This window comes from Balaenoptera borealis, assembly GCF_965194805.1.
Source record: "Balaenoptera borealis genome assembly, chromosome: 3".
NCBI lineage: Eukaryota > Metazoa > Chordata > Mammalia > Artiodactyla > Balaenopteridae > Balaenoptera > Balaenoptera borealis.
In genome coordinates this window covers 130856736-130882987 of record NC_138866.1, presented here as the reverse complement: position 1 = coordinate 130882987, position 26252 = coordinate 130856736, and the positions used below count along the sequence as shown (strand labels likewise).

The window sequence follows — 26252 nt, the reverse complement described above, 5'->3', positions numbered from 1 at the left end:
AGTAAACACTCAAACATATTTTTAAACTGAGTTATAATTGATATATAACATTGTATTAGTTTTAGCTAGTAGACATTCTTTGAATGACCTTTAGTATCAAACCATACATTGGTTAGGCTAATTAAAAATGAGGGGGAGTGGGGCTTCCCTGGTGGTGCAGTGGTTGAGAATTTGCCTGCCAATGCAGGGGACACGGGTTTGAGCCCTGGTCTGGGAAGATCCCACATGCCGCGGAGCAACAGAGCCCGTGAGCCACAACTACTGAGCCTGCGCGTCTGGAGCCTGTGCTCCGCAACAAGAGAGGCCGCGATAGTGAGAGGCCCGCGCACCGCGATGAAGAGTGGCCCCCGCTTGCCGCAACTAGAGAAAGCCCTCGCACAGAAACGAAGACCCAACACAGCCAAAAATTAATTAATTAATAAATAAATAAATAAAAAGAGTAGCGATTAAAATACAGATTTTCCATCAAAATTTAGAACACTCCTACCTTTTAAGAAAAAAAAAATGAGGGGGAGAAAATAAAGAATGGCACCAATTTTTTTCTTTCTGTAACTAGTAGGACAACAAGATTAGGCACATTCAGGGTGAAGTAAGTTTTTTTGGGAATAATTGAGCTTGATTTTAGATGCTAATGAAACATCCAAGTGCATGTGTACTATTGGTAATTGAGAGTAGCAGGCTTATGACTCAAGACATGAAGTCTTAAAGATGTAGAGTTAGGGATTGTAAGTATAGAGAGGTGCTATAGGAATGAATGATGACATTGCACAGAAAATTAATTCTTAATCTATGAAAAGGGGCTACTGATAGAAACTTGGACAGTGGCTGTGATTGAGAGGTAGGAAGATGAACTAGCAGAAGACTTAGTTCCTGTCAGAGGTAGAAGAATACAGGCAAGTACAGCATTATGGAAGTCCAGGAGGGGTGAGAAATGGTTAGCAGTGTGAAATGCAGCAGAGAAAAAGTAGGATTAAGAGGCAATAGGATTTAGGACATACAAGAATGATGATGACTTATATAAGAAAACTTTCAGTATTTGGAAGGTTTTGTATATTAGCATCTGAGCTAATGGTTTTCAGGCCTTTCTGGCAGTTAAAGGAAGGAGAGTAAGGAAATGGTACTGTAAAGAGTTAATGGAGTTGAGGGAATTATGTTGAAAGTACTATATGAAAGCAGTGTTTTAAAATTTTAGTCTAACTGCAGAATGGACTAGAATGAGGAGAGCCTAAAGACAGGAAAATTTACACCAGAAAGTTATTGGAACAGCCTTTTGTTGTGAAATTTACAAATGTACAAAACTTAATGACTTTCAACAAGTAGCTTTCCCATAAATTTAAGACACCATAAACATGGCATAAAGGAGAACAAGATTGCTGAGTGGACACAATAAAAAAGTGATAGAAAAGGTAGTCTGAAATTAAGTTTGACCTAGGGTTATAAGGAGGTGAAGGAAATAGGCTGTTGGAGAGGAGATAAAGGACATGACAGATGTAATAGTAATATATATGCACCTGTGTAGAGAGGGAGAGAGAAAGAGTGAGAGCAGGCAGATGGACTATTTTAAGGATAAGTGAAAATGTTACAGGGACAGGTGGATGTAGATTGGTACAGGCATTTCTTATTATTTGATTCATTTCTTATTCTTAGATTATTAGACTGAGCCCTCTGTTGGAGAGGAATGCGGATATAAATAAAATAAAGGCACTAGGTCTGGTGTAAGAGTGCTAATGGTTAAATTTGCAAAGAGTGCAGCTAACATTTCTGGTGCTTACAGTTTCTGTTACTTATCCTATATCTTCGTAGATTTGGTACATTCTATAATTATGTGTTCCTAATCTTCTAAGGCAAAGTTTCTCAAATTGGGGTATGCATATCACCTGAAATGTATGTTAAAAATACAGATTCACACAACCCCATTTTATGTACTGAGTCACAGTCTCTGGAGGTTGAGATAAAGTAAGTATCTGCATTTTTTACAGGTTCCTTAGGTGATTGTATTATAGAACAGAGTTTGAGACTCAGGCCTCTTAACACTTGGTTAATTTTAAAAAAAATATTTGTATGCAGTATAGTATATTCATTTTCTGCCATCAACCTGTAGGATGCTGGGTGGGTTTCCTGATTTGGTGGGGGACTTGGTTTCTTCATATGCAATAAAAGGAAATGTATTAAGAGACTTTAGTTCCTGTTCAGCTGAGAAATGATCTGATTATATACAGATGAGTTAAGAATTTACAGTGATTATTTGGATGCATGATTTAAGCTTCAGAATTTGGTTTTTAATAAGAGTTAAGTTTTGATAGATGTATTAAATGTTTGATTTAAGAAATAATATTTGCTACCATACACTGAGGCCCTATTATGCTCCAGGCAGCATTGTCCTACATACTTTAAAAATATTTTCTCTATTACAACAACCTGACACCGAAGACTTACAGGTCAAGGGACCTGCCAAAGGCTGCTACTCCAGGAGGTAGTTGGGCAGATGCCCATATATGTACCTAATATAGCAGGTCCTCAGCATATGGAATTTAATTAAAAGCTTAATTGCTGTAGGTATCTGAAGGAATTAGAGGCATGTAGTTAAACAGTTTTCATATATTTTCAGGCCTTTTGGAGGGAGGGAAGAGTAAAGAAACAGCAAGCAGTAAGTTCTGTGGATGAAAATGGGTATCATGGTTCTGCCAGCTGAAAGCACTCAGACCACAGGGCCTGTCTAACCACCTTTCCATGCGTCCTGGCAACAGCATTAGGGGCATTTGTCTCTTAATATGTTTCTGGATATTCATAAGTATTACAAATGAATTTGCTTTTATAATAAATTTCAGAAAAAATTTTTTCTGTGAAAGTTGTCCATCCAGTTGTCTGTGTAAAAAGAATTGAGTGAGGTGTTTTATATTTTAGGTTAAAAATCTGTAAGAGCCTGATTTTAGAATTCACCAGCTCCTCAGAAGTTTGGCGAAATATGGTATGTTTCTGTTTTATTTTTTGGAATTCAAAATTGCATGTATATCTTAATGTCATGGTTAGGATAATGACAAATGTATTCAGCAAATTTGGGTGTCTGCCATTTTTAAAGCATGTGCTAGGTGCTAAATCACTGTGCTACCAGGTAGACTGTATGAGGAATCCAAGTGGGATTCTGAAGAAGTTTAGAAGAGGTTAGTATGCTATGAGAAGTAAAATAATTGCATAAGAAGGTTGAGAGGGTGAGTTTGGCTGTTAGGCTATGAGTTAATAATAGCTTCCATTTGTTGGGCTCTTACTATGTGCCAGACACTGTTGTGAACAATATATATGTTTGTTCATCCTCATGACAGCCCTCTGAAATAGATACTACTGTTATCTTAGTTCTGCATATCAGGATACTTAGGCTTGGAGAGGTTAAGTAACTTGCCCAAGATTTTCCATCTAGTAAGTGACCAAACAGGGACTTGAATCCAGACTGACTCTGGAACCTGTTTGCTCTGTGGATCGCTGGACCTCATGAAAACGGAGGTCTAGAAGAGAGGACTTGCCTCAGTAATTTTCACAATACACGTAGCTCTTTAATGAATTAATTCATCTCAATTAATTAATCAGTTAAAAGGTATTTTGACTTTCTCATTTTTATGTTTACAGGTTGGAAAGTTAGACTTGCATCTTTTAAATCCACATACACTATTAGTCTTTTGAGGAACCCACAGGAAACACTGTTCATTTCAGGGGCGCCTTACCTCTTTCCCATATGACCTCAGGAATATTCTAGGTTTTTATTAGAAAACATGCAACTATGATAGGAAAATCTGGAAAATTTGAATTATATCTTCCAGGGATTAAAAATCTCACTTATAGGCATACCTCAGAGGTATTTCAGGTTTAGTTCTAGACCACTGCAATAAGGCAAATAAAGCTAATCATATGAATTTTTTGGCTTTCCAGTGCATATAAAAGTTACGTCTACGCTATACTACAGTCTATTAAGTGTGCCATAGCATTATGTCTAAAAAAGTAATGTACATACCTTAATTACAAAATATTGCTGAAATATGCTAACCATCATCTGAGCCTTCAACGAGTTGTTGTAGTAACATCAAAAGTTACTGATCACAGATCACCATAACAAATATAATAATGATGAAAAAGTTTGAAATATTGTAGGAATTACCAAAATGTGACACAGACATGAAGAGAGCAAATGCAGTTGGAAAGATGGCACCAATAGACATGCTTGATGCAGGGCTGCCACAAACCTTCAGTTTGTAAAAAAACACAATATCTGTGAAGCACAATAAAATGAAGTATGCCTGTATTGGAGTCCCCTAAAGTTAATGTATTCTTAGGCCAACTCTCACCCTTATCTGAATTTGAAGCCCAAGTTCCTAGGCTGCAGAGGTATGGGCTTAAGCATTGATGTTTCATCCCTTCTCTTGGGGTTCTCAGATAACTTGCTGTTTTATATAGGGCTCTGGATCCATGCTGTAAACCACCTTCTGTGGTTGTCTGTTGTCACTTGGAAGGTGTTAACTATCAAGGATCTTTTTTTTTCTCTCCTAATTTTCTCATCTTTCCTTAGTTCACTTTTCAGATTTGGCCTGGATATATAGTTTGGTAGGGAAATCATCAGGGGAAAAACTAGTTGCAGGACATGAGCTCTTGATTCTGGGATATTTCAGATGTGTATCTTTGCCTGAAACTACAGTGTGATTAGGATGCCTGATAAATTTGAACCATGATAATCAGGAATCAGGAACGTTCAGCTAAGGCCAAGTAAGAGGATCAAAAGATACTAGGTTGAGGGAGGAGGAAATGTTTTCATATTTTGCCATTCTCTCTCATGAAATTGAATATTAGTGGATTTATGGCTGATGTGGAGAACATGTTTTCATGAAATACCCAAGGAGTTTTGGCTAATGTTAGATTATCCTATTTAAATATGGAATAAGTAGGAATAGACTGGGGGGTGGTGGTGTGTGTGTGTATCTGTGTGGGTGTGGGTGTATAACTATTCCATTAAGCATTTGACTACCTGGAAAACTCTACTACTGTTAGTCCCATTTAAATTATTGTAATTGTGGGGTGTCAATCCATATTTTAAATCTTTGTTCATATTTTTAAATCATGAGACTCTATAGCAAAACTAAATGAAATTACAAAATACTAACTCTGGATAGGCAGTCAGTATATCTGGGTTTTTAATCCTAGTCCTGGCTTCAACACTAATACTAAAATCTTGGGCAAGTCAATTAATCACTCTAAGGCTGCTTGGTTTTTTCTTTTTCTTTTTCTTTTTTTAAATTCTTTCTATAGTATCTGCTCTGAATAGGTAGAGCCCAAATTGTCTTTAGACTTAAGATGTCGTTGACCAAAGTGCTTTGTAAACTGTAACACTTCATAAAAGTACAGGAGATTATTATATTTTCTCAAGTGAAGAAATCATTTAAGGAAAAAAAAATGCTGGAAAATAGTCCTTAAAAACATTTCTATAATTACTCTTCTGATGAATGTTGCATTGGCACCTAATTTGAACCTTTGAAGATTATTTTTGAACAATGAATTGGGTTTATATGTTAAAGTGTTCTAACTAAAGATTTGTTTAATTTATTAGAGTTATTAAACCTACGCTCAGATCAAGTTAGCAGCTAGACTGGTGTGACAACCTGTTTTTAATCAGTGACTCAAAGCTGTGATCACCCTGATGTCACCGAATGGCCACAGCTTGTAAAAGGTAATTTTGAATGTTATTTTACAGCCTTTAAAAGGCTGTCGTTGTAAAATACATGCTGTAAAAAAATGAAGAAAATATATAGTTGGCAGGAATACTGACTGCTAAGAATAGTGGACCTAAGAGTTGACCTGTTTCTCCATTTAATCTCCTTCCTAAAATACTTTGTGCCTTTTCCCCAGACCTATCTGTATGAATAAACAGGAAAGTATTTCTAAAAAATTTCAAGCTTTTAAATAAACATTTTATTATGAACATTAAAAAAACTATGAAAAAAGTCTTAATATGCATTTTAAAGTGTGCTTATGTGGTGAGAGTTTTAATAAATATAGTATACTTGTCTCTCCTAGAGAGTTACAGTGGAAGGGCTTGCAGGCTAGAGAAGCTGCACCTCATAGAAATCTCTTTTCTGATTTGTTATTCTGACGAACTTTAGGTTAACCTAAGTCAATACTTTTTGGGTTTTTTTCTCCTTTGATTATATGTCCTCAATTTGGTAAAATTACAATGTGTACCAGATCCTTACTTCCAAGAACTTGAGAGTAAAGAATAAAGAGACTCTTCAGGGGCTAAATTAAAGCTTGGAAACTATTGTTAGATCTTAGGTATTTTATAATTTTGAGAGTTTGGATCCTAATTTTAGGATATTCTTTAGTAAATTATTTAGAAAATCAGTAAAATATTTAGAATAAATAATATTCTAATTATTTAGAATATTTAGAATAAAACAGACAGAATACAATAAGCAGAATGACTAGAAATTTATTCAGGCAGGTACTATTACTTATTGCTCACTGTAAGGTAAAAGGTGCTTCTATTTGTTCAGTGTATATTCACCTTTCTCTGATTAAAAAACGATTTTTGTTTTGAGTAAAAAACAATTATGCTAACTCTGTTTAAGAGACCTAGGATAGATTGTTTTAAGGTAATAATCTTCAATCCTTATTCTTTTGTTCTTCTTGTTGACTGAATTGGTTTAAATTACTTGGTTTGACTTAAAAGTGGTTTTTGGTAGCTCACATTAATATATGTTAATGTTATATGATCTAGTTTATTTACAGTAATTTGATGACATTTTGGTGCTAATGTTTACATATCCTCTTGTTTAGAGAATAGACTTTGGAAAATAGAATGTAGTTACCATTTGATGTATTTAACCTCTATCCCATTTCAGAATCTCAAAACTTTGCAGCAGTTACAAATTGTGCTTCTGAGACTTGGATTTGTTTTTCCTCTTGCTTGCATCTTACCTTTTTGCAGTAGCAGTTTAATTTCCCTGTCATTGTGTCCTCATTTTTTCCCCTCTCTCTCTTTCCCTGTTAATTTTAAAAGTTTTGCCGCCTACATGTATGAAAGCTTCTAATCTGCCTCTCTTCCCTTAGTGCCAGCAGGTTTATTTTTTGTTTTGCAAGCCTGCTCTGCCTCCTTACAGTATGACATCTGATGCTGGAGGGTCGCACTTTCAAAAATGAGTCAGCTGGTACATGGGGTTATCATCACTTTTTAGCTCTTCTGTCTGAGAGATACAAGTTTGGAAGCAATCTTGGGGTACTTACCCACAAGGCTGGTGGAGACCAGGTGTGTCACAAAGGTGATTTGCTTGCTCCCTGGGGGAGAGGGTGGAGTGAAATTTTTGCATTTGTGTCACTGCCAAGTCACTGCCACCTCCAGCATGCCCCAGTTTTTAGTTCTAATATCATTTTGTGCAAAATTGAAAATGTAAATATACTGCAAAGAAGATCTAAAATAAATATTTGAGCTGCTGGATTTTTTTTTTTATTTTTTATTTTTATTTTTTGCATTCTTGTCCTTGGACCCCTCAGTGAGGGGTAATTTTGAAAGTCTGATAAAGAAGTGAGTTTTTTAAAATCTAAGAAATATGGAAAACAGATTCTTTTCTATTCTGGTGGCTCTGATTTTAAGATTCTCTTGTTAAAAGTTGTTTAGAATTAGAAGTCTCAAGTCAGTGATAAATTTACAAATCAAGTCCTTGTAATGTCAGTTTGAAAATTTAGCTTTTGACCTCTAAAAAATATTTTACCTGTTTTGTGAATTGAAAGTGTCAGAAATCAGTATTACGTTGATTCACCTTAATACAATATATATTGACTGATGCTGGTTGTAAAAGTGAATAGAGTAACAGGAATTTATTTTTAACAGCATGGTGGGGTTGGCAAAATTGGTTCATGCCCCAAAATGAAAATAAAAGGCTTCTTAGTGTCTTAGAATTTTCAGTATTTCCACTTAAAATAGCAGCAGTATATTAAAAAAAAAAATAGAAAATAACTGGGAACTATTTATAACTGAAGTCAATTCACAGTTATCCACAGCAAAATTTTAATACCCTAGGATGGTACAATTTTGACAGGTAGTACATCCTGTCAGTGTATTTTCAGGGAAAGCTACTTTGATTGTTGAAATAAGGTAATCATGGTCAGAATGGTAAAACAGACTTAAATGTCTCAAAATTCATAAGGGTATTAGATTGAAATTTGAATTATCTACAGCAGAGGTTGGCAAACTTTTTCTTAAAGGGCTAGGTAATAAATATTTTAGGCTTTGTGTGCCACACGTCTCCGACAGAGTTTCTCAGCTCTGCTTTTGTAATGTAAAAGCGGCCGTAAATACATGAGCGTGATTCTGTGCCAGTACAACTTTACAAAAATAGGCGGCCAACCCAGGCCTTAGTTTGTCATCCCAGGCAGTAGTTTGCTGATCCCTCATCTAAAGCTTGGGACTGTTAATACCAGTGAATACTTTTGATATTGTGTGGATAACCAATACTTGGCTGTAGAAGGTTTCATAGTTGTGGGTTTTTATTATAAGTATTTGACTTTGTGAATAATTATGATTTATTACACTGGTTTGTATGTTGGTATCTAAATATAGTGTTTACAGTTTCCTTTCCTTAAAAAAAAAAAAAATTGAGTTTTTATTAGTCTAGCCCTTACAATAAATGTGTTGTATGGCAATCTGATTTGATCACTTTTTTCTCATGTTGAACTTTTAAAACTGTTAACCATTAAATCTTGTTTTCAAATTTGTCTTCCAAAATAAAATGTTTGCCCCTTTTTGAAATATGGAATATTTTGCTTAACTTTCCTGAATTGCATTTTACAGATCATCAGGAGAACCTCAGTCTGACGACATTGAAGCTAGCCGAATGTAAGTATAACTTGGTTGAGGCTGTGGTGTCTTTTAAGTTGCCCTAGATTGCTTTAAATGGTATCACATAATTTGAAAATAATTTCCAGTTAAAGAGAGCATAATGCTTTAAAAAGTAAATTGGAAGATAGGAATACGCATGTCTAATATTTTCCCTACCAAATAAATACCTCTAAATCTTGGTAACATGCTACTAGATTACTGCTTCTGGATAGATAATTGCATGCCCCTGGATTCTTATATATTTTTGCTCACCTAGCAGTTTTGGGGAAAGAGTTCAGCTTAACAATCATTTATTAAGTGCCTGCTGTGTATAAGATATTGGGTGCTGTGTTGTGGATACAGAGATGCATAAGATTAGTTCCTAACCTACAGAAATTTAGTCTACTCAGTGTGAAAGACCCAGAAGCAAATCATTTCAATCATTGTGGTAGAAGGATACCCAGGATGGAACATGAACATAAAGAAGTACCAGGGTACTCAAGTACCCTGATGCAATAGGGACCTAATCCAGATGGCAGGGAAATAGGGGTGGTCAGGGAAGGCTAAGTTAAGTCTTGAAGTGTGACTGGGAGTTAGGTAGCACATTCTAGGCAGAAGCAGGAGCAGAGTTACAGAGCAGCATAGTGAATGTAGGGAACAGTAGGCAGTTGAGGATTCTTAGATCATAGACTGACTGAAAGGTAGGAAATTGAAGGAGATGAGACTTGAAAGAAAGGACTAGGTGCTTGCATGCTATGTAAAGGACCTTGGCCTGTCTCTCACAGGTATTTGGGAGTCAGTAAAGAATTTGCTAAGTAGGGGTAGTAACCTTGTTAGGTGTATATTTTTAATAACTTTGCCAACAGGGAAGCAGGATTGAGGAGAAATCATGTGGTGGTACGTTGACCAGGGCTTCAGTCAATGAGGGCCTAAATAAGGGCAGTGGTATATTAGGAATTCAAGATAAAGTTTTCTGGATGAAAGAAAAATGGAAGGTGAAGTAGGTAAGACTTCAGTGATTAGTTGTGAGAATATAAGAAGTTCAAGATAATATGAGAAGTGGTAATTGTTGAAGCAAGGTTTTTAAGATAGTAAGGGTTGGAATGAAGAATATAGGTGTAGGGATTTCTCTTGAATAAGAGCAAAGACCCTCATCTTACGAAACTAGAAGAAGGAAGTAAAAATGCATATGTGATGTTAAATGTGTTGGTAGGTAAGAATGGGGAAGTCAAAGTCATTTGTGTCTGAACTGTCAATTTTCTTAGTAAATTAGGTCAGCTACACCACTGTGTGCTTCTTGAAAAAGTGGTTGTGGATTAAACTTGGGGCATGCAGACTTAAACAGCAGATATCTTTACCGAAAATAGTGGAAATCCTTTAAAATGCTGATGTACATTGTGCATCTCCAAGAAGGGGCTATAAAATGTATTTCTCAAATTTATGTGTCCATGTAACCTTTAAAAAAATTTTTTTTGTGGTAAAATACACATAACAAAATTTACCATCTTTACTGTTTGTTTTTTTTTTTTTTAAAGATTGATTGATTGATTGATTGATTGCTATGTTGGGTCTTCGTTTCTGTGCTAGGGCTTTCTCTAGTTGCAGCAAGCCGGGGCCACTCTTCATCGCGGTGCGCGGGCCCCTCACTATCGTGGCCTCTCTTGTTGCGGAGCACAGGCTCCAGACGCGCAGGCTCAGTAGCTGTGGCTCACGGGCCCAGTTGCTCCGTGGCATGTGGGATCTTCCCAGACCAGGGCGCGAACCCGTGTCCCCTGCATTAGCAGGCAGATACTCAACCACTGCGCCACCAGGGAAGCCCTTTACTGTTTTTAAGTATACAATTTAGTGGTATTAAGTACATCCATATTGTTGTGCAGTCATTGCCACCATCATCTCCATAACTCTTTTCATCTTGCAAAACTGAAACTGTACCTGTTAAACAATCACTCCCCATTCACCCTTCTCCCTAGCCCCTGGCAACCACCATTCTACTTTCTGTCTTTATGATTTTAACGACTCTACCTCATATACTCTGAGCGCCCACAATATTTGTCTTTTTGTGATTGGCTTATTTTACTTACGTAGCATGATGTCAAGGTTCATCCCTGTTGTAGCATGTCAGAATTTTCTTCCTTTTTAAGGCTGAATAATCTGTTGTATGTATGTAACATATTTTGTTTATCCATTCATCTGTTGATGGACACAGGTTGCTTATGTTTTAGCTGTTGTGAATAATGCTGCAATGTACAAATACCTCTTTGAGACCCTACTTTTATTTCTTTGGGTATATACCCAGAAGTGGGATTGCTGGATCATATGGTAGTCCTATTTTTAATTTTCTGAGGAACCTCTGTACTGTTTTCTACAGTGACTGCACCAAATTAGCATTCTGACCTAATAATGCACAAAGGTTATAATTTCTCCACATTCCCATCAACATTTGTAATTATCTGTTTTTTTCATAGTAGCCATCCTAATGGGAGTACGGTGATATTTCTTGGTAGTTTTGTGACCCTGTAACTTTTTTTTTGTAATAAATTTATCAGTCTATCTATTTATCTATTTATGGCTGTGTTGGGTCTTCGTTGCTGCGTGCGGGCTTTCTCTAGTTGCGGCGAGCAGGGGCTACTCTTCATTGCTGTGCGCGGGCTTTGCATTGCGGTGGCTTCTCTTGTTGCAGAGCACGGGCTCTAGGCACGTGGGCTTCAGTAGTTGTGGCATGCGGGCTCAGTAGTTGTGGCTTATGGGCTCTAGAGGGCAGGCTCAGTAGTTGTGGCACATGGGCTTAGTTGTTCCGCAGCATGTGGGATCTTCCTGGACCAGGGGTTGAACCCATGTCCCCTGCATTGGCAGGAGGATTCTTAACCACTGAGCAACCAGGGAAGTCCTGACTATGTAACTTTTTAAGAAACATTTTCAAGTAGTTCTTGTGGAACATGGAGTTTGGTTAGGGGATTTGAGAAGACTGAAAACTTGGAAAGTTATTGGGGGAAATGGGTGAAGAAGTGGACCAAATATTATTGAGAGTCTCATGCTACTGAGTGGCCAGCTAAGGTTAGCTTACTGCATACTTGCAGTTTAAAGACTTTTCTTTAATAGCTAGAAGAAGATGCATGCTATTTCAGGGTTGGCTATTAGAGCATATGGGAAGTGGCATGTGTGTAGAGTGTTAACATTGGAGTAGTTGAACTTATATGTCATTGGCGATGGCCACTGTTGGAAAGGTTGTGATGCCAGGTGAAGATGTTGGGTTGGTTACAAAAAGCCTGATGGGTCAAAGAGATTGTTCAGTATAAGTGAAACTCTTACAAGGATAGATGATAATGATCAGAGCCTAAGGTAGTGATTGGCTGAAATTGAGAGGAGGTGAGGGACCCTCAAGTCAAGAAAGTCAAATATTTTGGGGGCTAGAGTGTTGGGATAGATCATGTACACAGACATGGAAGTCACAATGCCAGCAATATAACTCGGGAAAAGTAGAGCCTTTAGTATATGGGTATAATTTACCAGACCAGAGAGGGAAGGAAGAAGGATTTCAGGTAGATAACGTGAGTTTCAAAGAATAAGTTGTGTTTGTGCTGTGCTTTGTTTTGTTTGGGGGGATGGGCATTATTTTTAATATAAGCAATTAGAATAATAATGGTGCACTTAGGGGTTTGAGTTGTCTATGGAACTCTCACCTAAAAAGGTTGCAACATAAGAAAAGCCTTTGGGGGTAAATCAGGTTTTAGTGAAAGCTAAGAGATTGAGGAACCATTATATAAAGCAGTTGAAGATAGGTGACAGCCTATATCATAAATGTATTTCTAGAAATCTTGGTGGAGGAGGTTAGATGGATAAATCAAGAGTAAAGAATGGAAAAGGAAAGATGGAGGCTTGCATTTTGTAGTAAAAACCAAGGATGGCAAGAATGTGAGGTTGATACAGTTTCTCAAATTCCTGTACCTGTAGAAATTGTAACCAGGCAGTAATTTAGTAATATTTGTTCTACCTTAATCTTGTGGGTATTGATTTACAAAATAGGTGATGAAGGAGTCTTGTTTTTACCTAAGAATTAGCTAGTGTGTTTTATTAATGGCAACATCTTAAATTTATTAAAGCATGATTTTTTTTTAGCACTTTGAGATGCATTTGCATTTGACATCCTTTAACTAGGGAACACCTTGAGTACATTTAAAATAGTAATTTATATAAAATTAAAGAATATGCCTGTTTGCTTTTAGGAATTCCTAGTGTCACCCATTTCCTAGAGTGGAGAAAAACATAGTAAAAGTTTTTAAGAGCTGCATGCTAATTTATAGTTTAGCCTAGAAATAGAACTAACACAATAACCCAGATCTTGTTATTCAATTATATGTATTATGTACTTGGATTTGGTTTAAATTTATATATACCATGTAGTAGTCTTTTTGCACATATTAATTTAGACTCTTTAATTTTCTTAATGTTTTCAAAGCAGTTTCTAGTAACTTCAGATTTCTTTTCTTTGGTAGTTACTCCCCAACCCTATCTCTAACACTTAGGCTATGTTTTCAGGTATATAACTAATACAGTAAATGGAACCAAGGGTAAATGTATCAAGTGATTTATGGTTCAGTGTTTGGAAAGCCTATTTTTTCTAAATGTTGGAATGACCAAGGACCTAGATCTCAGGCCATCATTATCTATTCTCTCTAGGTAAGAACTTTACCATATATACTGTGACAACTTGCATATTTTCATCTCCAACTCTGACTTACCTTCTGAATTGTAGACATATATATACAATAATTGGATGTCTGATTCTCACACTTAAGTCCAAAATAAAATAGAGCTCTTGATTTTCATCCTCTCAAATCTGCTTCTCTTGTAATCTTTTTGCCATTTTAATCAGTGGCAACTCTTCTTTTCTTCCATTTCATCCAAAGTTTTGTTTTGGAAGCATCCTTGTTTTCTCTTTGTCTCACTCAGCTCATCAGCAAATCCTATTGACTCCACCTTTAAAATAAATTGATACTTCAACAACTTTTATTTTTAAACACCATTTCCACCTCAACCACTCTGATTAAAGTCATCAATTGCCAAAAGAATGAAGTTGTTTCCCAGTAGTCTTGCTGCTTCTGTACTTACCCCTTACCAAGGTATTTTCTATGTAGCAGCCAGAGTGATCTTTTTTAAGATCGAAGTTAAACCGTGTTACTTATGCTCAAGACCTTTCAAAGGCTTCCCGTCTCTCTCAGAGTAAAATCAAAGGATCTACAAGGCCCTGTATGAACTTCCTTTCACTTCTGTGACCTTTCCATTTTCTCTTGACCATTTTTGTCTACACTGGCTTTATGCTCTTGCCCTTAATGTTTTGGTGTTCTTAAGACTTGTGCCTGTTTTCTCTGACCCTTCTCTGTGATATCCGCATGACCTCCTTTCTTACTTGCTTTAGAGCTCTTAAATGATGCCTTATCAGAGAGGCCTTCCTTGACCAACTTTCTTCAAAGAATGGTCATGCTCTGTCTTCCCTATGCCCCTTCCTGTGCTGTATTTATCTTCATGGGATTTAATGTCATCTGACTGGTTTCATATTGATTTCTTTGTTGTCTGGCTCATTTAATACTATCAATAGCATGGCAGCCTAATGAGAGTGCCGGGCATACAAGCAGTAGTCAGTAAATATTTATTATGTAAAAGAGTGAAATGACTACAATTATGTAAAATGTTTATTTCTACCTTTTCAATTCCCTTGTAGAAATGTAGGAAGAATTTTCTGGGGTCAGCTAAATATAAATAAACTGATATATATGTACACAGCCTACAGAACTTGGGTAATAACATCTTCTTGAGTACTTACCATATGACAAGCCATTGTGCTCAGTACTGTACATGCATTATATCATAGGAGAAGTAAGCCTTTTATCAGAATAGACTATGGTGATATAACTTGTGTCCTCTGAAAGAGATTTTAGAGAATTGGTATAGTTTCTTCCTTAAATTTTTGTTAAACCCTTCTGCTGGTGGTGCTTTCTGTTTTGGAAGGTTATTTTTTAATTGATTTAATATCTTTAATAGATATAGGCTTACTCAGGTTGTCTATTTCTTCTTGTGAGTTTTGGCAGATTGTGTCTTTCAAGGAATTGGTCCATTGCATCTAGGTTATCAAATTTGTGGGCATAGAATTGTTCATAGTATTCCTTTATTGTTTTTTTAATGTCCATGTGATTTGTAACAATGTGCCCTCTTTCATTTCTGATATTAATAATTTGTGTGCCTTCTCTTTTCCTTAATTAGCCTGGTTAGAGAATTACCAGTTTTACTATTGATCTTTTCAAAGAACCAGCTTTTGATTTTGATTTTCTCTGTGGATTTCCTTTTTTCAATTTCATTGATTTCTGCTCTAATTTTTATTATTTCTTCTGCTTACTTTGGATTTAATTTGCTCTTTTTTCTAGTTTACTAAGGTGGGAGCTTAGATGATTGATTTTTTTTTTTTTAAGATCTTCTTTTCTAATAAATGCATTCAATGTTATGAGTTCCCTCTAAAGCACTGCTTTCACTGCATCTCACAAATTTTGATAAGTTGTGTTTATTTCAAAATATTTTTTAGTTTCTCTTGTGAGTTTTTTCTTTGACTTGTGTTACTTAGAAATGTGTTGTTTAATCTCCATGTATTTTGAGATTTTCCAGTTATATTTCTGTTACTTATTTCTAGTTTAATTCCATTGTAGTCTGAATGTAGACATTGTATGATTTCTGTTCTTTTAAATGTGTTAAGGTGTGTTTTTTGGCCCAGAATGTGGTCTCTCTTGGTGAATGTTCCATTGGAGTTTGAGAAGAATGTGTAATCTGTTGTTGGATGAAGTAGTCCAGAGATGTCGATTATATCCTGTTGATTGATGGTGCTATTGAGTTCATCTGTGTACTTAATGATTTTCTGCCTGCTAGATCTGCCCATTCCTGATAGAGAGGTATTGAAGTCTCCAACTATGGTAGTGGATTCATCTGGTTTTCCTTGCAGTTCTATCACTTTTTACCTCATGTAATTTGATGCTCTGTTGTTAGGTGCATACACATGAAGGATTATAATATCTTCTTGGAGAACTGACCCATTTCTCATTATGTAATGCCCTTTTTTTAACCCTGATAACTACTTTGCTTTGAAATCTGCTCTGGCTGAAATTATTTATTTTATTTTATTTTATTTTTGGCTGCATTGGGTCTTTGTTGCTGTGTATGGTCTTTTCTCTAGTTGCAGCGAGCGGGGGCTGCTCTTTGTTGCAGTGCGCAGTCTTCTCATTGTGGTGGCATCTCTTGTTGCAGAGCACAGGTTCTAGGCGCGCGGGCTTCAGTAGTTGCGGCACACGGGCTCAGTAGTTGTGGCTTGTGGGCTCTAGAGCACAGGCTCAGTAGTTGTGGCACACGGGCTTAGTGGCTCTGCAGCATGTGGGATCTTCCCGGACCAGGAATTGAGCCCGTGTCCCCTGCATTGGCAGGTGGATTCTTAACCACTGTGCCACCAGGGAAGCCCTCTGGCTGAAGTTAATATAGCTACTCCTGCTTTTTTTGATTATCATTAGCATGGTATATGTTTTTTCTATCTTTTTAAATTTATATGTGTCTTTATATGTAAAGTATAGACAACATATAGTTGGATCTTATTTTTTGATCCACTCTGACATCTCTTTTAATTGGTGCATTTAGACCGTTAATGTTTAAACTGATTATTGATACAGTTGGTTTGATATCTAACATGTTTGTTACTATTTTCTATTTGTTGCCCTTGTTTTTTGTTCCTATATTTGTCTTCTGTTCTTTTTCTGCCTTTTGTGGTTTTTACTTGAGCATATTATATGATTCCATTTTCTCTCCTTTGTTAGCATATCAGTTATCCTACATTTTTACTTTTTTCAGTGGATGTCATAGAGTTTGCATTTACATCTAATCTTAGTCCACTTTCAAATAATGCTATATCACATCACAGGGAGTGTGAGTACCTTGTAATAACAAAATAACCCTAATTCCTCCCTCCTATTCTTTGTATCATTGCTGTCATACATTTCACTTGGATAATAGCATATATACACATATATACATATATAAGCGTATATATACACATGTATGAGCATATATGTACACACTCGTATATGTACACACACATAAGTATTCGTAACCAAATACATAATGGTATTATTTTGAACAAACTGTTACCTGATAGGTCAGTTAAGATTAAGAAAAATAAAAGGTTTTACTTTACTTTCCACTTATTTCTTTTTCAGTGCTCTTCCTTTATGTAAATTTGAGGTTCTGATCTGTATCATTTTCCTTCTCTCTAGAGAACTTCTTTTAACAAGAAGGCTGGTCTACTGACAACAAATTCCCTGAATTTTTATCTGTCTGAGTCTTTATTTCTTCCTCACTTTTGAAGAAGAATTTCACAGGGTACAGAATTCTAAGTTGGTGTTTTTTTCCCCTTAATACTCTGAATATTTCATTTCACTCTCCTTTCATAGTTTCTGAGGAGAAGTCAGATGTAATTCTTATTTTTGATCTGCTGTAGGTAAGGAGTTTTCCTCCTCTGGCTTCTTTCAGAATTTTTTCTTTACCTTTGATTATCTATAGTCTGAAAATGATATGCCTAAGTGTAGGGTTTTTGGGGGGGCATTTATCCTGCTTGGTGTTTTCTGAGCTTCCTGGATCTGTTGTTTGTGTCTGATATTAATTTGGGGACATTCCCAGTCATTGTTTCAAGTATTTCTGATAGTCCTTTCTCTTCTTTTTCTGGTATCCCCTGTATGTGTATGTTACATTTTTTATAGTTGTCCCACAGTCCTTAGATAGTCAGTTTTGTGTTTGTTAGTCTTTGCTCTCTTTGCTTTTCAGTTTTCGGTGATTCTATTGATATATCTTCAAGTTCAGAGAGTCTTTTCTCAGTCTACTGAGAAAAGTTGTTTCCAGTCTACTATTAAGCCCATAAAAGACATTTTTAAATTCTGTTTCAATGTTTTTGATCTCTAGGTTTGTTTGTTTTAGTTCTTTCTTAGGATATCCATCTCTCTGTTGACATTGTTCATCTGTTCCTACATGCTGTCCACTTTATTCATTAAAGCTAGTAAATTATATATTAACTAGCTCTTAGTTGGTTTAAATTTCTGGTGTGTTAATTCCAACATCCCTGCCATTTCTAGTTCTTATGCTTGCTCTGTGGTTACAAATAGTTTTTTTTGCCTTTTAGTATGCTTTGTAATTTTTTCTTAATAGCTGGACATGATTTCCCAAGTAAAGGCATTGCTATAAATAGGGCTTTAGTAATGTGATAGTGAGATGTAAGGGGAAAGGAAGCATTTGATAATATCCCATCAGGGTAGGCTCTGGTAAACTAGTTTGCCTGAGGACAGGCCTTGGTAAGAAGAATAGAGGGCTCTGGTGTGTCTCAAAATGGTTCCTTTCCTCCTCCCCCTGCTGGAAGCATGAGGGGATTTTCCCCAGTACTTGCTTTGAGAACCTGCTTGAGCTTCTTGGGGTAAGTCTCATAAGAACTGTGGGGGCTCCCCTGTGACTGGCCCCCCTTAGAGTTTTTAACTCTAGACTTACCTATGCTCAGTCTCCTGTCCTGTCACAGGTTCCTGCTTGTGGATCTCTGCTTCAGTAAAACTGTGACTCCCTGTATTTGCCTGTCTCTTCAGTATTAGGGACAACAGTTTGCAGTTTATGTTCTCCCTCCCTAGGGATTCAAGAAGAGTTGTGGATTTTTTAGTCTCTTTAGCTTTTTACTTGTTATTGGATTGGAGAAGTGACTTCCTAGCTCCTTACTTGTGGAACCAGAAATCAGAAGTTGAGATATAGCTTGGATGCTGTTTTCAATATGGAGTGGGAGAAAATATTTCTATACAACTTCCAACTCAAATATACTTACATGTGTATAAAAACATTTATGGATTAAATAACATCTTGAAATACATTCTGAAGTAAAAGATACAAATCTCTTCAACCAAATAAAGATAGCTCTTCTGTTTTCAGGTTTCTCTCCTATGGGTTCTGAGATAGCACGTTCTTCTTCTTCAGACTGAGCCTTTGCATATTCTTTTGTGTGCATCTGATATACCTAAGAAAGTGGGAGGTATCCTGACATCTGTTTCCCTTTATGGTTAAGTACTAGAAAAAGATAGAGTTAATTGACACTGTTATCTAGACAATATCAGGAGAGAAATTGAAGACTCCTCATTGAGGCTCTGAAATTCACTAGGTTATTTATTAATTTATTAATAAATAAATTATTGGATCATGTGTCTCAGGGAGCTTACCATGTAATTAATAGGCAGTTATTATAAGGTGTACTGAGAGTAGGTACAGGTTACTGTGGGAGCAGCAGTCGTGATCCTGGAAATGATAGCTAAGCTGAATCTTTGAGGATGATTAGTTATAAATGTAGAGATCATAGTATTCTAGGCAGGAAGAAAAACTTTTTTAAGACCTGGAGCCAAGGAAGACAGCAGAACAAATCCTCTGAACTGTTATGCTGGAATACAGAGTTAAGAGACGGGAGAAGTGGCAAAAAATGTAGTTGGAATTAGAATGCTAGAACCATATAGTGAAAGGCCTTGACACTACTGAAAAGTCCCTGGTTTTCTCGTGATAGACATAGGAACTAATGAAAGGTGTTAGGCATAGAAGTGACATGAGTCATAGTCTGTCCACTTTTCTACCACAAAGTATTGTATAAACCTATATATTCTGTTTTAAATACAAGGAAGCATGCTCCTGGTTCATGGTAGGGATGGATGAATAGATGAACTGCCTCTGACTGAGTCTTCTCAGAAGGCAGAATGAGCAAAATTCTGCTATTTTGTTGAAGTACTCCAATGAAGCAGTTTTTAGAATCAATGTGAATTTTGTTTTTTTTTAAATCTGAGAATCGGGTCCCAGACTTAATTAGTATGTTGCAGAGCAGTTTAAATTTATTTATTTATTTACTTTTGACAGTGTTGGGTCTTCGTTTCTGTGCGAGGGCTTTCTCTAGTTGTGGCAAGCGGGGGCCACTCTTCATCGCGGTGCGCGGGCCTCTCACTATCGCGGCCTCGCTTGTTGCGGAGCACAGGCTCCAGACGCGCAGGCTCAGTAATCGTGGCTCACGGGCCCAGTTGCTCCACGGCATGTGGGATCTTCCCAGACCAGGGCTCAAACCCGTGTTCCCTGCATTGGCAGGCAGATTCTCAACCACTGTGCCACCAGGGAAGCCCCTGAATTTTGTATTTTATTCATTATATCTTACACGTGTCCTTAAAAAAAATTTTAAGAAATGTTAGTGGGAATAGTTTACAATCCTCGCTCCTAGGATAATTTGTGAGGATTAAAGGACATAATGTACAAAAACCACTCACTGTATGTTAATGAATGTTTATTGTTTTTGTTATCATTTCAACTTGTAGCACTACCTTCTACCCAGGTGCCCATCTTAGAAACCTAGGTATTCAGCTGTTCCCACTCATTTGCCCCTACATACTGCATCTTTTAAATGTTTCTTGCATCAGTTTCCTCTTCTTTCCTGCTACTTCTTCATTCTTTGCCTGGTCTGTAATAGTAGTCATCACTTAACTGGATTGCCTGCTTCCAGTTTTGCCAACTTTGGTCCCAGTTTCGAAAATGGAATTACCATAAAGGCAGATTTGACTTAGTCACTGACCTGCTTAAAACCCTTTAGTGACTCCTGCTGCAAGTGTTCTTATCTAGTGGTTTATGAATAGTGTGTGAACATTCTGAAACTTTTTGCCAGATGGAGTACATGTGCATGCATTTTTATGTGGAGAAAGTTATTAGCCTTTGTAAGATTACTCCTCTGCTGGCTAAAATCTGAATTTCTTATCATGTCTTATAAAGTCTCCCATAATTTGGCTTCTCCCTGCCTCTTCATATTTTTTGAGTTCTTCTTTGAACTTTTTACTGTTGAACTGCTTCCAGTTGTCATAAGACCATGTTCTTAGGCTCTTCTGCCTTCACTCACTCATTTCCCTCTTATCTCAACCGGTCTTCCCACCCTTTGTGTTGTCAGTTCCTAGTCATCCTTTGTGATTCATCTTGGCTAAATTGCCTCTCTTTATATTGCCATACCTCTTGAGTCCCTATGATGTTAAAATCTGGCTTTTTTTCCCTTTAAACAGTAAGTTCCTTGAAGAAAGAGCCCATATAAAAATAGCCATAGGAGCTGGAATAGTACTAGTTTCTCAAGCAAAGTTTCAACTATACTGAAGGAGACATTTGGAAGTCATCAGGTGTTTCTAAAACCTTGAAAGATGAAACTGTCCAAAGAGGAATACAAAAGAAAAAGTGTCTAATGGCTGGTCCCTGGGGAGTATAATAAGCATTTCTAGATGAGGAAGGGAAGTATCTGAAGAACAGCCAGGGAGAAAGGAGGAAATCAGGAAATAGTGTCCTGAAAACCCACAGTCAACAATTTCCAAAAGGCCTACATTTCGCAGCAAGGTTAAGTGAAATAAGGAGTGAAAAGTGGTGACTTGGTGAGAACAGTCTCTATATTACTGGATACAGGGTGCTGTAAGCCTTGACGTTATTTCCTACACACTGTTACTCTTTTTCCACTAATGCTTCTGGACTGTTTCTGTTATTTTCTCAATATAAGAATCCCTGTTCCTTTGAGGCTGTGCTTTCTGGCTGTGTCATCTTCTCTCTCCATTATCTAATTATCTCCCAGGCCTTTCTCAGTCTTTGAAGAACTCATACTTTTGTACTCTGCTGCAGATCCCCTGCTGTCTTTGTTTACATGGGTAACCTCTAACAACATCTCAGTTCCCCACCCATTTTATCTTCAAAAACCTTCACCGCTGCTTCCTGCTCCTTCCCATTCCCATAGGCATACCAGTCTGAACTGTTCTGCCCCTGAAACCTTTAATTAAAACACCCGCCTCTGGTTGCAGACTTTGTGTGCTTTCTTACTTGCTTTCTCTCATCCCATCTGTCCTTCCTTGTCTTTGAGAGATGTCCCTTGGCCCCTCTACTATCTTCCAGCCTCAACCCTCTGGTTCCTGTACTCCTGACATAGACTGTTGAGCCCAGAAGATTGAATAGATTGTATTCCATAGGTTGCCTTTTCACTCTGTTGATTGTTTCCTTTGATATTTCTTATTTTTAAGTTTGATATAGTTCCATTTGGCTATTTTTGCTTTCATTGCCTATATGCTTTTGGTGTCATATCAAAGAATTCATTACCCAAATCCAGTGTCCTGAAACTATCCCACTATGTTTTCTTCTAGGAGTTTCATAGTTTAAGGTCACATATTTAGGTCTTTAATCCATCTTGAATTAACTTTTATATTGTATAGTATAAGCTAAGGGTCCAACTTCATTCTTTGCGTGGGGATGTTCAGTTTTCTCAGCACCATTTGTTGAAGAGACTGTTCTTTCCCATGTATACCCATGGCAACTTGTTGAAGATCATTTGACTGTATGTGTAAGAGTTTATTTCTGTATTCTCTGTTGTGTTCCATTGGTCTGTATGACTTGTCTTTATACCAGTACCATACTGTTTTAATTACTGTAGCTTTGTAAAGATGTTTTGAAATCAGGAATTGTGAGGCCTCTGACATTGTTTTTCTTTCTCAAGATTAGTTTTGCTATTTGGGGTCCTTTGAGATTCCATATGAATTTTAGGATTTTTTTTTCTATCTCTGAGAAAATGCCATTGGGATTTCAGTAGGGATTGAATTGAATCTGTAGATTGCTTTGGGTAGTATGGACCTTTTAACAACATTAACTAAGTCTTCCAATCCATGAACACAGGCTGTCTTTCCATTTGTTTGTGTCTTCTTTAGCTTCTTTCAGAAATTTTTTGTCATTTTCACTGTAAAAGTCTTTTGCCTCCTTGGCTAAGTCTGTTCATAAGTATTTTATTTTTGATGCTGTTGCAAATGGAAATATTTTCTTAATTTCCTTTTCAGATTGTTCATTTTTAGTTTATAGAAGCACAACTGATTTATTTTTAAAATAAATTTATTTATTTATTTTTAGCTGTGTTGGGTCTTCATTTCTGTGCGAGGGCTTTCTCTAGTTGCCGCGAGCGGGGGCCACTCTTCATCGCAGTGCGCGGGCCTCTCACTGTCGCGGCCTCTCTTGTTGCAGAGCACAGGCTCCAGACGCGCAGGCTCAGTAGTTGTGGCTCACGGGCGTAGTCGCTCCGCGGCATGTGGGATCTTCCCAGACCAGGGCTTGAACCCGTGTCCCCTGCATTGGCAGGCAGATTCTCAACCACTGCGCCACCAGGGAAGCCCCACAACTGATTTTTGCAAGTTGATTTTTGTATCCTGCAACTTTACTGAATTCATTTATTAGTTCTAACATTTTTTTTTGTGGGATCTTTATGGTTTCCTGCATATTCATGTCATCTGTGAACAAAGATAATTTTGTTTCTTCCTTTCCTATTTGGATGCCTTCATTTGTTTTTCTTGCCTGAATGCTCTGACTAGGATTGCCAGTACTATGTTGAAAAGAAATGGTGAGAGTGTGCATCCTTCCCTTGTTCCTGATGTTAGAGGGAAGGTTTTCAGTTTTACACCATTGGGTATAATATTGACTGTGGGCTTTGCTTATATGGACTTTATTATGTTGAGGTAATTTCCTTTTGTGTCTAGTTTGACTTTTTGTTTTGAAAGGGTGTTTGTCAAATGCTTTTTCTGCATCAGTTGAGATGATCATGTTATTTTTGTCCTTCATTTTGGTAATTTGCTGTATGACATTGATTGATTTTCATATGATGAAGCATCCTTACATTCCAGGAATAAATCCCACCTGGCGATGGTGTATAATCGTTTTCAGGTGTTGTCAAATTCTACTTGCTAGTAATTTATTGATTTTTGCATCCATATTTATCAGGGATATTGGCCTGTATTTTTCTTGTCTCGTAGCTCTGTCTCATTTCAGTATCAGGGTAATGCTGGCCTCATAGGTAAGTTTGGAAGTGTATCCTTCTCTTCATTTTTTGGAAAGAGTTTGAGAAGGATTGGTGTTAATTCTTCTTTAAATCTTTGGTAGAATTCTCCAGTGAAGCTATCTTATCCTGGGCTTTTGTAGAAATATATTCATTTTTTTCTAGGTTATTCAATTTGTTGGTGTATACTTGTTGTTAGTAGTCTCTTATGATTCTTTTTATTTTTGTGGTATCAATTATAATTTCTCTTCTTTCATTTCTGATTTTGCTGTTTGAGTCATTTCTCTTTTTTCTTGGTCTAGCAAATGATTTGTTGATTTTCTTGAAATTCTCCAAAAACAACTCTTACTGTCATTGATTATTTTTTCAGTTGTCTATGCTCTATTTCATTTCTCTATAATCTTCGTTTCCTTCCTTCTGAGTTAGTCTGTTTTTCTGGTTACTTGAGGTCTAAAGTTAGGTTATTGATTCGAGGTCTTTTTTCTTTTTCAATGTGGGTGTTTACCACTATAAACTTCCCCAGTACTGCTTCTGCTGCATCCCATACATTTTGGTATGTTGTGTTTCATTGTTGTTTGTCTCAAGATATTTTCTAATTTTTCTTCTGATTTCTTCTTTGACCCATTGGTTGTTCAAGACTATGTTGTTTAATTTCCATAAATTTGTGGATATTCAAGTTTTCCTTTTGATTTTGATTTTTAACTTCATTCCATTGTGGTTGGGAAAGATACTTGGTATGACCTCCGTCTTCTTAAATTTTGTTAAGACTCGTTTTGTGGCACGACATGTGCTCTTTCCTAGAAAATGTTTTATGTGCAACTGAGAAAATGTAGATTATGCTGTTGTTGTGTGGAGTGTCATTTATTTGTCTGTTAGGTCCATTTGGTTTATTATGATGTTCAAGTCCTCTGTTTCCCAAGTGATTTTCTATCTGGTTGATATATCTACTATTGAAAGTGAGGTACTGAAATGTCCTACTGTAATTGTGTTACTGTCTATTTCTCCCTTTGATTCTGTTAATGTTTGCTTAGTATGTTTCAGTGCTCTGCATATATATTTATAATTGTAGTGTTTTTCTGGTGAGTTGACCCTTTTATTATTATATAATGTGTCCTTTGTTTCTTTTGACAGTTTTTGACTTTATTTTCTTATATATAAATATTTTCTTTATTTTCTGATCATATGTATCTCTTCCCTCTTTCGGTTATATTTGCATAGGATGTTTTTTCTGTTCTTTCACTTTCAGTTTGTGTATGTCCTTGTATCTAAAGTAACTCTCTTGTAGACAACATATAGTTGAGTCTTTTCTTTTTTAAATCCATTTAGCCAATCTGTGTCTTTAGATTGGGAGTTTAATCCATTAACATTTAAAGTAAGTACTGATAGGGAACGACTTACTATTGCCATTTTGTTAATTGTTTTTTGTATATATTGTAGTTATTTTTTCCCCTCTTTTTCTCTGAGATGCCTTCCTTTGTGTTTTGTTAATTTTTTTTTTGTAGTGACATGCTTTGATTCCTTTCTTTCTTTTGTGCATCTTCTATAGGTATTTTCTTTGTGGTTACCATGGCAATTACATAAAATCTTACAGTTGTAATGAAGTATTTTAAACTGATAACAATTTCAGCTGCATACAAAAACTTTACTTCTTTACATCTCTCCCCTTTTTGTTGATGACACAAATCACACCTTTTTATATTTCATATCCGTTGATATATAGTTGAGTTTTTAAAATGTTTTTATATTTTAACTCTCTACCTGAAGTAAAAGTGATTTACTCACCACCATTACAATATTACAGGATTCTGTATTTGTCTATAAATTTACCTTTACCAGAAAGCTTTATATTTTCATATGCTTTTATGTTGTGTTTTGTGTCCTTTTGTTTCAAGTTGTAGGACTCCCTTTTGCATTTCTTGTAAGGCAGGTTTAGTGGTGGTGAACTATCTCAGCTTTTGTTTATGCTAGGAGGTCTTTATATCTCCTTCATTTTTAAAGTCAGTTTTGCCAGATAATAGTGTTTTGGTTGGAAGGTATTTTTCTCCAGCACTGTGAATATGTCGTCCCACTCCTTTCTGGTGTGGAAGGTTTCTACTGAGAAATCTGCTGATAGCTTCCTTGTACATGACCAGTAGTTTCCATTTTGTTGCTTTCAAGATTTTCTCTTTATCTTTGGCTTTGGATAGTTTGATTATAATGCATCTTAGTATGGGCCTCTTTCGGTTCATCCTAGTTGGAGTCCTTTGAGCCTCTTAAAATTAGATACCATTTTTTTCTTCCTCATATTTGGAAGGCATTTGGCCATTATTTTTTCAAATAAGCTGTCTGCTTCATTCTCTCTTCTCCTGCTGGTATTCCCCTAATGCATATATTGGTCATCTTGATGATGTCCCATAAGTCCCTTAGGCTTTCTTCATTTTTCTTTTTTTTTTTTTTTCTTTTTCTTCTTTTTTCCTTCTGACTCAAGAATTTCAAAGACCTGCCCATCAGGTTCATTGA

General features: G+C 36.5%; 1 protein-coding gene and 1 long non-coding RNA gene across 3 annotated transcripts in view; both read left to right on the top strand.

Moving 5' to 3' along the window:
* The window catches only part of LOC309625556, a 303557-nt gene that overhangs the window by 93388 nt on the left and 183917 nt on the right, over positions 1-26252 (top strand). The gene's annotated exons all lie outside the window — the stretch shown is intronic.
* Positions 1-26252, top strand: part of UBE3A (ubiquitin protein ligase E3A) — a 96388-nt gene that overhangs the window by 24158 nt on the left and 45978 nt on the right. Inside the window, exons 2-4 of one of the 2 annotated variants that reach the window (XM_082385152.1) lie at positions 2905-2968; positions 5588-5707; positions 8825-8869. In XM_082385152.1, coding sequence (XP_082241278.1) covers positions 5688-5707; positions 8825-8869 — 65 coding nt within the window. In that variant the 5' untranslated portion in view covers positions 2905-2968; positions 5588-5687. Of the gene's footprint in view, positions 1-2904; positions 2969-5587; positions 5708-7267; positions 7283-8824; positions 8870-26252 lie in introns of those variants that run through there. The other variant, XM_082385153.1, reaches the window with a different exon arrangement.